The 13747-nt window shown below is 37.2% G+C and overlaps 1 protein-coding gene across 12 annotated transcripts in view; it reads left to right on the top strand.

Annotated features, from left to right (window-relative positions):
- The window catches only part of SLC44A5 (solute carrier family 44 member 5), a 436507-nt gene that overhangs the window by 412625 nt on the left and 10135 nt on the right, over positions 1 to 13747 (top strand). For all 12 annotated transcript variants that reach the window (XM_070467910.1, XM_070467914.1, XM_020902923.2 and 9 more), the window contains 4 exons: positions 11424 to 11527; positions 12794 to 12867; positions 13467 to 13537; positions 13650 to 13738. In XM_070467910.1, coding sequence (XP_070324011.1) covers positions 11424 to 11527; positions 12794 to 12867; positions 13467 to 13537; positions 13650 to 13738 — 338 coding nt within the window. The remainder of the gene's footprint in view (positions 1 to 11423; positions 11528 to 12793; positions 12868 to 13466; positions 13538 to 13649; positions 13739 to 13747) is intronic.

Below are 13747 nucleotides of genomic sequence, written 5' to 3' on the forward strand. Positions count from 1 at the left end.
TTATGATCCTTTGTATTTCAGTGTTGTCTGTTGTGATCTCTCCATTTTCGTTTCTAATTTTGTTAATTTGGTTCTTCTCCCTTTGTTTCTTAATGAGTCTTGCTAATGGTTTGTCAATTTTGTTTATTTTTTCAAAAAACCAGCTTTTAGCTTTGTTGATTTTTGCTATGGTCTCTTTAGTTTCTTTTGCATTTATTTCTGCCCTAATTTTTAAGATTTCTTTCCTTCTACTAACCCTGGGGTTCTTCATTTCTTCCTTCTCTAGTTGCTTTAGGTGTAGAGTTAGGTTATTTATTTGACTTTTTTCTTGTTTCTTGAGGTAGGCCTGTAATGCTATGAATCTTCCCCTTAGCACTGCTTTTACAGTGTCCCATAGGTTTTGGGTTGTTGTGTTTTCATTTTCATTCATTTCTATGCATATTTTGATTTCTTTTTTGATTTCTTCTATGATTTGTTGGTTATTCAGAAGCGTGTTGTTTAGCCTCCATATGTTTGAATTTTTAATAATTTTTTTCCTGTAATTGAGATCCAATCTTACTGCACTGTGGTCAGAAAAGATGACTGGAATGATTTCAGTTTTTTTGAATTTACCAAGACTAGATTTATGGCCCAGGATGTGATCTATTCTGGAGAAGGTTCCATGTGCATTTGAGAAAAAGGTGAAGTTGATTGTTTTGGGGTGAAACGTCCTATAGATGTCAATAAGGTCTAGCTGGTCCATTGTGTCCTTTAAAGTTTGTGTTTCCTTGTTCATTTTCTGTTTAGTTGATCTATCCATAGTTGTGAGTGGGGTATTAAAGTCTCCTACTATTATTGTGTTGCTATTAATTTCCTCTTTCATACTCGTTAGTGTTTGCCTTACATATTGTGGTGCTCCTATGTTGGGTGCATATATATTTATAATTGTTATATCTTCTTCTTGGATTGATCCTTTGATCATTATGTAGTGTCCATCTTTGTCTCTTTTCACAGCCTTTATTTGAAAGTCTATTTTATCTGATATGAGTATTGCGACTCCTGCTTTCTTTTGGTCTCCGTTTGCATGGAATATTTTTTTCCAGCCCTTCACTTTTAGTCTGTATGTGTCCCTTGTTTTGAGGTGGGTCTCTTGTAGACAGTATATATAGGGGTCTTGCTTTTGTATCCATTCAGCCAGCCTTTGTCTTTTGGTTAGGGCATTCAACCCATTTACATTTAAGGTAATTATTGTTAGGTATGGTCCCGTTGCCATTTATTTTGTTGTTTGGGGTTCACGTTTACACCACCTTTCTGTGTTTCCTGTCTAGAGAAGATCCTTTAGTATTTGTTGAAGAGCTGGTTTGGTGGTGCTGAATTCTCTCAGCTTTTGCTTGTCTGTAAAGCTTTTGAGTTCTCCTTCATATCTGAATGAGATCCTTGCTGGGTACAGTAATCTAGGTTGTAGGTTATTCTCTTTCATTACTCTAAGTATGTCCTGCCATTCCCTTCTGGCCTGAAGGGTTTCTATTGATAGATCAGCTGTTATCCTTATGGGAATCCCTTTGTGTGTTATTTGTTGTTTCTCCCTTGCTGCTTTTAATATTTGTTCTTTGTGTTTGATCTTTGTTAATTTGATTAATATGTGTCCTGGGGTGTTTTGCCTTGGGTTTATCCTGTTTGGGACTCTCTGGGTTTCTTGGACTTGGGTGGCTATTTCCTTCCCCATTTTAGGGAAGTTTTCAGCTATTATCTCCTCGAGTATCTTCTCATGGCCTTTCTTTTTGTCTTCTTCTTCTGGGACTCCTATGATTCGAATGTTGGGGCGTTTCACATTGTCCCAGAGGTCCCTGAGGTTGTCCTCATTTCTTTTGATTCTTTTTTCTTTTTTCCTCTCTGCTTCATTTATTTCCACCATTTTATCTTCTAACTCACTTATCCTATATTCTGTCTCTGTTATTCTACTCATGGTTCCCTCCAGAGTGTTTTTGATCTCATTTATTTCATTATTAACTTTTAATTGACTTTTTTTTATTTCTTCTAGGTCCTTGTTAAACCTTTCTTGCATCTTCTCAATCTTTGTCTCCAGGCTATTTATTTGTAACTCCATTTTGTTTTCAAGATTTTGGATCATTTTTATTATCATTATTCTAAATTCTTTTTCAGGTAGATTCCCTATTTCCTCCTCTTTTGTTTGACTTGGTGGGCTTTTTCCATGTTCCTTTACCTGTTGGGTATTTCTCTGCCTTTTCATCTTGTTTAGATTGCTGTGTCTGGAGTGGGCTTTCTATATTCTTGTGGTCTGTGGTTCCTTTTTATCGTGGAGGTTTCACCCAGTGGGTGGGGTTGGACGATTGGTTTGTCAAGGTTTCCTGGTTAGGGAAGCTTGTGTCAGCGTTCTGGTGCGTGGAATTGGATTTCTTCTCTCTGGAGTGCAGTGGATTGTCCAGTAATGAGTTTTGCGATGGGTCTTTGTGTTAGGTGTGACTTTGGACAGCCTGTGTGTTGACACTCAGGTCTATGTTCCTGTGTTGCTAAAGAATTTGCATGGTATGTCTTGTACTAGAGTTTATTGGCTCTTGGGTGGTGGTTGGTTTTATTGTAGGTATGGAGGCTTTTGGATGGTCTCTTATTCCTTAATGTTCCGTGTAGTCAGGAGTTATCTGGTTTTCTCAGGTTTTGGGCTTAAGTCTACTGCCTCTGGATTTCAGTTTTATTCTTACAATAGTCTCAAGACTTCTCCAACTATACAGCACTGATAATAAAACTTCTAGGTTAATGGTGAAAAGATTCTCCACTGTGAGAGACAACCAGAGAGATTCACAGAGTTACATGAAGAATAGGAGAGGGAGGAAGGAGACAGAGGTGAGCAGGAGGAGAAAAAGGGGACTCAAGAGGAGAGAGACAGATCTACACAGTTATCTGTTCCCAAAGTGTTCTCTGTTGTCCAGACACCCACAAAGATTCACAGAGTTGGATTGGGAAGAGAAGGGGAAAGGAGAAAATAGAGGTAGAAAACAGAGAGTCAAAAGTGGGAGAGTAATCACCACACTCCTGAATAGAAATGGGAACTGAATATTGGATTCTTAAATGTCCAAAATTTATATCACATACTGAAAAACAAAGATTAAAAATCTAGTGTAGAGGTTAGACTCATTGAAATACAATATTTAAAAACAAAAACAAAAACACACAAAAAAATTAGAAATGTATATGAAGTCTGGTTTAAAAATAGGGTTTCTCTCTCTTTTTTTTTTTTTTTGGCAAGGTTATAGTGAAATGAAAATGAAAATTAAGGAATAATAGAGGAGTATCAGAGGACTTTAAAAGGAAATAGAAGAGAAAAACAAGAAAAAGAAAAAAAATTTTTTTTTCCTAATTAAAAAAAAGTAAAAATATATGAAAATGAAAGATGAGGAGTAATGGGGGAGTAATAGGGAATTTTAAAAGAAAATAAAAGAGAAAAAATAAAAAATTTTAAAAAAAGGAAAGAAAATTTTTTTTCCTAATTAAAAAAAACGTAAAAATATATGAAAATGAAAGATGAGGAGTAATGGAGTAATAGGGAATTTTAAAAGAAAATAAAAGATAAAAAATAAAAAATAAAAAAAAAGGAAAGAAAAAAAATTTTTTTTCTAATTAAAAAAAAACATAAAAATATATGAAAATGAAAGATGAGGAGTAATGGGGGAGTAATAGGGAGTTTTAAAAGAAAATAAAAGAGAAAAAATAAAAAATAAAAAAAAAGGAAAGAAAAAATTTTTTTTTTCCTAATTAAAAAAATCGTATAAATATATGAAAATGAAAGTTGAGGAGTAATGGGGGAGTAATAGGGAATTTTAAAAGAAAATAAAAGAGAAAAAATAAAACATAAAAAAAAGGAAAGAAAAAAAAATTTTTTTTAAATAAATTAAAAAAAATACATATATATCTAGGAATTCCTCTGGAGTTGTTGCGGTCAGTGTAGGTTCAGTTCAATTTCAGATAGCTCCTCTTTCCAGCTTACACTTCTAGATATCTATAGGCCCCTTCCGGTGTAGTCGGTGTTACCTTCAGGGATTTTAATCTGTTGCACCGGTCCTTTCTGAAGCTGTTCCCTTTGTTTATTTTGGCTTCTCTTCGGTGTCTAATTTCCGCCCTGACACAGGCGGGCGGAGGTGATCTTTTATTTAGGTTCGCTAGTTCAGTTTAGTCCTGCTACGGGGAGGGCGGGGCGCTGCAGACAGATACCGCTCTGTGTGGCTAGCACTCACCGGCCACCCTGGGTTTGCCCCGCTCACGGGTGTCTGTGCTTTCCCCGTCTACACTGCTCAGGCTCCCAGCTGCTCTATATGGAGCGGGCCCTGCATTGAGTGCGGTTGCAGTTTTCGGGTACTCCACAAAAGCGCGGATTCAGTTGCGCGTGTGTTTTGTGCCTTTCCCGGCCTGAGCAGTTCGGGCAGCCAGGGTGCAGCGCGCCTTTTCCCTCCACGTCGAGCGGCCCAGGCAGCCAGAGGCTTGGGCGCACTCTCTCCGGGTACGGCGCGCTTTTCCCCTCCGCGACCCCAGCGCACGCCGCCAGTCGGGTCTCAGGAAGTCTTTAGACAGGAACCGGGGGCCTGTTTGCAGTGTGGGTGGGGGTGGCTTCTCAGGGGCTGAGTTTGCCCTTTTCCCCTCCCCCCTGCCTCCCACCTCCAGCGGGGACGGGCCGGCTCTTTTCTGGACTTTCTCGGTCCCTTTGTTTTGCGAACTGCAGGCAGTGTGTTCCAACCGGTTAATTTTGTCCCACCGTTTAAAAAAAGCTCCCTCAGATTGCTCTCAGGGTCTTCAGGCCGGTCCTTACCCTAAGCAGTGCCGCCCGCTCCTCTCCGTTCTGCCCCCGCTTGTTGCTGGCGGGTGCGGGCGTCTGGGGTACTTTTCTGCTGGGAGTTGCTTTTAGGCACGTAATCTGTGGGCCTTATTTAATTTTTCCTCCCAGTTAGATTGCCGAAAACTTCCCCCAGTCCCGCCAGTGCGAGGGTTTCCTGGTGATTGGAAACTTCCTCTATTAAGACTCCCTTCCCTGGACGGGTTACCTTCCGTGGCTCTTTTGTCTCCCTTTTTATCTTTTATATTTTGTCCTACCTCCCTTTGAAGACAATGGGCTGCTTTTCTGGGCGCCTGATGTCCTCTGCTAGCGATCAGAAGTTGTTTCGTGAAATTTGCTCAGCGTTCAAATGTTCTTTCGATGAATTTGTAGGGGAGAAAGTGGTCTCCCCGTCCTATTCCTCCGCCATCTTTGACATTCATCACTTTTTATTTTCTTAAACAATTTTGGCTTCTCCTAGAAGATTTAATTAAAAGGTGGGGGTGGGGGATAATTCTTTTAATTTTGCTGTAAGTAAAACAAAGAGTTTATTACTTGAAGAATGTGAAATAAGCATGATGAGACAGGCTTTAGGAGAAATACCGGAAAGTACCTTTTAAAAGATGGCATTGTTTATCTTCCTTGTGGCCCTCAGTTGTGCAGTTACCAGATGAGCTCTGAAAGGGCCAACCCTCACTTGTCATGTTTTATTCCTGGGATAGAAAAGTAGTAAGATTTCTTATAGTGCCATCTCTAAAATGCTTTGATATTTATTGACATTTTTATAATGTGGAATCTTCAGGCTGGCTTCACTGAAGCAGCAAATGAGTATAGTAGACAGAACCTGATTGGCACAAGATACAAGGTATAGAATGAACAAAACTGCATGGGTACCTATACACTGACAACATTTAGCTTAAACATTTTCCATAGGAAGGGTGATAAGGAAGGACTGTAGCTGGCAAAATTGGCATTCTTTTTGGGGTGTTGATTCTGTGCTGCTTTTGGAAATTACCAAACCTTTATTTCTGGTGCTAGTCAAGTTTTTGGTGTAAGGAGTTCAATACTTACAGATTAACCAAGAATTTTTATGTTAATGCTGAAAACTATTAAAGAAGTTCCCTTAAATCATACTTTACAAGCCAAACATTTTTGAGAGCCCCTATTAGTGGGCTAAAATTATATATACAGATGTAGAAATACTATAAAGGGCTCATTTCCATTTTTTAAATAAAATCTATAGTACCTGATTACAATGATGAATTCCACTGTATTGTATAGGGGAATGTAACTATCTAAATTCTTCTGAGAGGATTTGGTTTACACCCAGGAATGTTGGCAGTGGACACTGTTTACCTCAGGAATTGCAATCATGCAGGACTAGATTAAGAAAAAGTGCTGGAGTTTGTAATTTTGGATACAATATGAAGTCATCAAAATAGAAGCTAAACGGAATTGTCACATGTAGTCCATATTGTGTCTGTATGCATTATTCTATAATTTGTTTGTACCTAGGCAACTTTTATACTTTCAGTGTACCATTTAATAAAAAAAAAGCATGCAAAAAAAAAAAGAAAATCTATGCTATTATTATATTACTAAATATTTCTTCCTTCATATATATTTATATCTACTTTATATATTCAGGTGCCCCAATGTTAGGTGCATAAATATTTATAATTTCTATCTATTCTTGGTAAACATACCCTGTTTTAATTGTATAATGAACTTTGTATTACAACAAACTGTGGAAAATTCTTAAAGAGATGGGAATACCAGAACACCTGCCCTGCCTCTTGAGAAACCTGTATGCAGGTCAGGAAGCAACAGTTAAAACTGGACATGGAACAATAGACTGGTTCCAAATAGGGAAAGAAGTACATCAAGGCTGTATATTGTCACCCTGCTTATTTAACTTATACGCCGAGTACATCATGAGAAACGCTGGGCTGGATAAAGCAAAAGCTGGAATCAAGATTGCCGGGAGAAATATCAATAGCCTCAGATATGCAGATGACACCACCCTTATGGCAGAAAGTGAAGAAGAACTAAAGAGCCTCTTGAGGAAAGTGAAAGAGGAGAGTGAAAACGTTGGCTTAAAGCTTAACATTCAGAAAATTAAGATCATGGCATCTGGTCCCATCACTTCATGGTGAATAGATGGGGAGACAATGGAAACAGTGACAGACTTTATTTATTTATTTATTTTTTGGCTCCAAAATCACCGCGGATAGTTGATTGCAGCCATGAAATTAAAGACGCTTACTCCTTGGAAGGAAAGTTATGACCAACCTAGATAGCATATTAAAAAGCAGAGACATTACTTTGTCAACAAAGGTCCATCTAGTCAAGGCTATGGTTTTTCCAGTAGTCATATATGGATGTGAGAGTTGGACTATAAAGAAAGCTGAGTGCCGAAAAATTGATGCTTTAGAACTGTGGTGTTGGAGAAGACTCTTGAGAGTCCCTTGGACTGCAAGGAGATCTAACCAGTCCATCCTAAAGGAGATCAGTCCTGAATATTCATTGGAACGACTGATGTTGAAGCTGGAACTCCAATACTTTGGTCACCTGATGTGAAGAACTGACTCATCTGAAAAGACCCTGATGCTGGGAAAGATTGAAGGTGAGAGGAGAAGGGGATGACAGAGTATGAGATGGTTGGATGGCATCACTGACTCAATGGACATGAGTTTGAATGGACTCCAGGGGGAGGCCTGGCATACTGCAGTCCATGGGGTCGCAAAGAGTTGGACATAAATTAGAGACTGAACTGAACTGAACTGAATGAGCTTTGTGCCTTGTTTCAGGTTTTGGCTTAAAGTCTATTTTGACTGATACAAATATAGGTACACCTGGTTTCTCTTGGCTTCCATTTTCATGGAAAAATCTTTTTCTAATCTTTCACTTTTGGTCTCAGTATGTCTTTAAAGGTGAAATGAAGCTCCTGTAGGTAGCATATACTTGAATCTTTTTAAAAATTTTCATTCAACCATTCTGTCTTTTGATTGGAAAATTTAGTTCATTTACATAGTTGTAATTATTGCAAGTTATAGACTTACTTTTTTCTATCTTGTTAACTCTTTTCTGGCTGTTTCAAAGTTTTTTGGTTTTTCTTCTCTTTCTTTGTGATTTTATCATTTTATATAGTGGTATCTTTTGATTCCTTTCTTGTGTCTACTATAGGGTTTTACACTGTGGTTATTGTGAGGCTTATGTAAAATATCTTATAGTTATAATAACTAAAGGAGAAGGAAATAGCAACCCACTCCAGTATTCTTGCCTGGAAAATTCCATGAACAGAGGAAGCTGGAGGGCTACAGTCCATGCGATTACAAAGAGTCAGCCACGACTGAGCACATCAGCAGTATAATAACCAAATACCTTATAGTTAAAATATCTTATAGCTGATAATAATTCTTTTCAAAAAAAGAAAAAATATCTTATAGCTGATAACAAGTGAATTAGTAACGCATACAAAAATTCTACATTTTTATATCCCCTATGCACATATATTTTATGCTGCAATGTTTTTGATATCACAATTTACATCTTTTTATGTTGTGGATCCATTAACAAGTTATGTAGTTATAATAGAAAAGTCCTTTAAATACTTTGTCTTTAACCTCTATACTATGGTTCTAAGTGATTTACCAGTACCATTAAAATTTTAGACCATTTTGAATTTAAGTGTATATTTACCTTTACTGTGAGTTTTATGCTTTCATATATTTTCATGTTACTAATTAGCATCCTTTTGTTTCAGCTTAAAGAACTCCCTTTAATATTTCTTGTAAGGCTGGTCTACTGGTGATGAACTCTTAGCTTTTGCTTGTCTGGAAAACTCTTAACTCTCCTTCAATATTGAAGGATAACTTTGCCACATAGATTGTCTCTTGGTTGGCAGATTTTCCTTTCAACACTTCTAATATATTCTACTTCATTCTGGCCTGCAAAGTTTCTGCTGAAAAATATGCTTATATTCTTATGGGGATTTCCTTGTATATAAGAAGTTCCTTCTTTTCTGCTGCCTTTACCTGACTTTTGAAAACTAACTCTGTGTGATTCAATGTGAATCTCTTTAGATTGGTATTCTTTGAACTTTCTGAATCTGGATGTCTCTTTGTCCAGGCTAGGGAAATTTTCAGTCATTATTTCTTTGTATATGTTTTCTGCCCCTTTTTGTTCTCTCTTCTTCCTCTGGGACCTCTGTAATATATATAATGGTCTGCTTGATGGTGTCACATTAGTCTCATAACTTCATGCTTTCTCTAAATGGATAAACCCCATTGCGTTGTCTTTGAATTCATTGCTCCTTTCTTTCACTAGATCTAGTCTGCTGTTGAATTCCTTTGTTTAATTTTTCAGTCCAATTATTGTAATTTTAAGCTCTATAAATTCTGTTTTGAATTTTAGAAATTTTCTGTCTCTTTATTGAAATTCTCATTTTCTTCATGCATTACTCCCTGACCATGGTAAGCATCTTTACGACCATTATTTTGAATTCTGTATTGGGTAAGTCAATGACCTCTGTTTCATAAATGCCAGTTTTGGAAATATATCTTGTTTGTTTATTTGGAACATATTCCTTTGTTCCTTCATTTTTTTCCTTGACTCTCTGTATTTGTTTATGTGCATTAGATAAAGCAGCCATCTTTCCCAATTTGACAGACTAGGCTCATATAGGAGATGAGCTTCATTAATCAGCCCAGCCCAAGCTTCTTATTCTCTCAAATCTTTCTGATTGTCCTAACCATCATAGTTAAGTAGCTCTTAGTAGTTGAAAGTGTAACTAGACCTGTCGGTGTCCCAAAGGGAAGGGTCAGAGTCAGAACCTAGACAAGGCTGATTAGAAGCTAAACCCTTAGACATCAGCTGAAAAGTATGTACTTAAGCTCCTTTCAGGGAGAAACTAGGAGGGAAGTTTTTGCCGGCTTCCTCAGCACTCAGCCAGGATATATAGTGGTTAGTAGTAGTTAGTGGTTAGTGGTGGTAGGGCACTCCTTAACCATTTAAAAACTGATTCTTTGTTTTCTACAGTCCTGTGAGACTCATAAGTGCAAGCCCTAACTAGAGCTACACAAAGCTGGGTCACCAGGCATGTGTACAAGCTCCTTCCAAAGAGAAGTTGGTGACCTGCTCCCCCTAGCTCCTTGTAGGACCACAGGTAGATCTAGAGTGTGCAAATTAGAAATTCAACTTTTAGGCAGGGTGCTGTAAAGTATGCACTCAGTCCCTTCCCAGGAAAAGACTGGAAGATGGGCATTTTTGCTTGCTCTTTGCTAGTCTCTGTGATTGCTTATAGTTGTTGTTTATAGTCCCATAGAACTTGTGGGCATAAGCCCCTTTGGCTTCAGAGCTAAATGTTTTGGAGGTCGTCTCTTGAGTGGGAATCTTGAAAGTTGGAATCCTTGATATGCTGCTCAAACCCTTTACTCCTCAGGGAGAAGCTGAGAGTTTTGGCTACTGTCCTGGTGGTGTGGCATTATGCCAGGGGTAGGGTTTACGGTGAGTGCGTCTCAGCTTTTCCTACACTTTCACTGTTAGATTTTTTTAGTTGCCTGATGTGAAGGAGTTACTCAGCTTGTTTCTGGATTTCTCTCGGAGGAAATTGCTCTAAGTGTTGCTAGACATTTGGTGCATCTGTGGGAGGAGGGAAGTTCAGGAGCCTCCTTGTTACCATCTTTGTCCCTCCTGCAAATGATTTGCATAAATATCTCTCTGAAGAGAGTATATAAGTGGTAAATAAATATATGAAAGGATGCTCAATATTAGTCATTGTGGAAATGGAAATCAAAAACATAATGAGCTGCCACTTCATACCCAATAGAATGGCTACTATCAAAAACTGAAAAATAATATGTTTGTAGGTTGAGGATAAACTGGAACACCTGTGTATTTCTGGTAGGAAAGTAAAATCATATTGCCACTGTGGAAAACAGTATGGTGATTCTTTAAAAAGTTAAAAATACAGCTGCCATACGATCCAGCATTTCCACTTCTAGATATATACTCAAAAAGTTTGAAAGCAGGGACTCAAATAAATACTTGGGCACCAATATTCATAGCAGCATTATTCACAATAGCCAAAAGCTAGAAACAACCCAAATTTCCAATAACAGATAAAAGAAAAAACAAAATTGTTTGTGTGTGTGTATATATATACACACACATACACACACATACATACGTACAACAGAATATTATTCAGCTCTAAAAATAAATGTAATAGATGGATCCTCATAACTTAATGTTAAGTGAAATAAGTAAGAGACAAAAGGTCAAATATTGTAAGATTCTGCTTATATAAGGTATCCAGAAGAGGCAAATTCATACAGACAGAAGCAGGATAGAGGTTACCAGGGACATGGAGGAGGGGAGAATGAGGAGTTATTGTTTTCATGGGTACAGAGTTTCTATGAGATAATGAAAAGTTCTGGAAATTGATAGTGATGGCAGTTTCACAATACTGTGAATGTACTTAATGCTACTGTGTTGTACACTTAAAAATGGTTAAAATGGCAAATTTTATATATATTTTACTACAGTTAAATCAAAAAGCCCGTTTAAAATTTTGCTATTATTTATTTTTATTCATAGAGTCTACAAATCATTAATAAGTTTAAATATCTCCTTCTCATAGAGGCCCAGAGCAACATTTCTAAATTCCTAAAATGCTGCCTGAGATGCTGTTTCTGGTGTTTGGAAAAGGCAGTAAAGTTTTTGAACAGAAATGCCTATGTTATGGTAAGCAGATTATTTTTATTTACTAAACTTCTTTGCAAACCCGAACCCCATGTCTACATTTCCATCTCAAAAGCACTTGTACATCAAACAGTTGAATTTATTACCATGTTGACACAAGAATTTTTGAATCCAATGCATGATTCAGGACTGTGCTTTCCTAGCTGAGATAGTAACTTAACTGTACTTCATTATTACCTTCAATACCTTTATGAAGAGGGAAAATATTATTTCCCTTGTGTGTGTGTACCCTCAGTCGTGTCTGACTCTTTGCAACCCCATGGACTGTAGCCCTCCAGGCTCCTCTGTCCATGGAATCCTCCAGTCAAGAATACTGGAGTGAGTTGCCATTTCCTCTTCCAGGGGATCTTCCTGACCTAGAGATCAAACCTGTATTTCCTGCATTGGCAGGCAGATTCTTTACCTCTGCACTACCTGGGAAGCCCATTATTTCCCTTAGAAATATAAAAATGTGCTAGATTGAAAATAACATTATTTGTCTTTGACATACTTTTATGAGAGGGAAGCTTAATTAGTCTAGATTTCATGATGAAAAGAAAATATTCTAATTCTGAAATTTACACATTTTTAAGGAAGGATCTGTTTCTTTTTATGATTCTTATTTTGAAATGTGTGGGAATTGATAATATAACTGAATTTGTTACTTATTTCCAATAGGAATGTGGAGGCTTCTAAAGAGATTTTTTTTTTAAATAGGGAATCCAAAAATATTGTTCTAAAATTTAGCAACTACAACCTTATTAACACTTGATTATCACAGTGATATAGGGTCTGATGGTGTGATTCAAATAGTTATTGATATTCAAAGAGTCATTTATATAACTCCAGTGAGAATATTTTATTGAGCCTCTTAATCAATAAAGCAAGTGTGTATTGGAAGGCACAGGGTTTCCTGAGAGTAATTTTTAATGTGAATGCTACAACATTTAACCTATTCAGCAGCACATAGCCAACACCCTTCAAAGACAAGCTGTGACCAGGGATTTGAGAAGACCTACCTCTGTTTAAAGTTGTGTATTTCCCATGGAATTAAGTGAAAATAGCAACTGAAATTTACCTGATTGTCAATGACTCTGAGAGTTGTGCAGAGTTGAGGATACATGGTTCCCAAGCCTCCCATGAGCCCAAAGGTTGGAAAGATGAATGAGAGTAACTGAATGGGTGACAGAGAATTAATTAATGTTCCTGTCATTGGATTGTCTGTTGGCCTTGTTAAGTTATCAGAATAATATCAACTGTCTTCTTCAGATGGCAATATACGGCAAAAACTTCTGCAAGTCAGCAAGAGATGCTTTCAATCTGCTGATGAGAAATATTTTAAAGTAAGTAAGCAGGTTGAGCACTGCAGTGGATGGTTTGGTGAATCTTGAGCATTCATACTTCACATGTTGGTGGTTTTATTAGACATGAATCTTCTCTTTTATTTTAAAAGATTTAAATCTTCTCCTTCACACCTTTAATTTCTTTGTATGTCTTTGAATTGTTGCTCCCATCATCCATCTATACCTTTATACCCACTGGCACTTACTCATCTTTATTATACCCTATGCTCAAGAAATACCCCCACACAAATATTATCATCATGTTTCCGAGTTTTCCTTCCTCCCAAAATTGGCAGAGTCTGAGTGAACAAAATCAGAGAACCAACGCAGCCATCCTCAGGATGCAGGGTGTCTATAGTCCTCAAATTAGTGAGAGAGGCTGACACCACCTGACATCCCTATAATGCCATTTTCTGTTTAGTTTCTTATAAATGTCAGAATTTCATGCCTGGGTTCCTTCATTTCTTGCATTTAATAAATGCTAAGTAAGATTTCAGCAAAGACACATCAAAATGAATTCATGGATTATTTACTTTCATAAATTTCTAGTAATAAATCTAAGTTAAACACAAAATTATACTTTTTTTCCTGATTCTCAGAATTGCAGTTATGGATAGAGTGACAGACTTTGTACTAATCCTGGGGAAGATTCTAGTTGCTGGGTGTATAGGTAAGTAGTCATAGTAATAATAACAATAACAACAACAATGAAGTTTTGAAAAAATTTAACAGGTGCTTAGAAAAACTTCTTTATGACAAAAAGCTATATTCCTTTGCTCCAGGTGTCCTGGCCTTTCTACTTTTCACCAAAAGACTCCCAGTGATTATAGAAGGACCAACATCTTTAAATTACTACTGGGTACCTTTGCTGGTAAGAGCT

This window comes from Odocoileus virginianus, chromosome 5, assembly GCF_023699985.2.
Source record: "Odocoileus virginianus isolate 20LAN1187 ecotype Illinois chromosome 5, Ovbor_1.2, whole genome shotgun sequence".
NCBI lineage: Eukaryota > Metazoa > Chordata > Mammalia > Artiodactyla > Cervidae > Odocoileus > Odocoileus virginianus.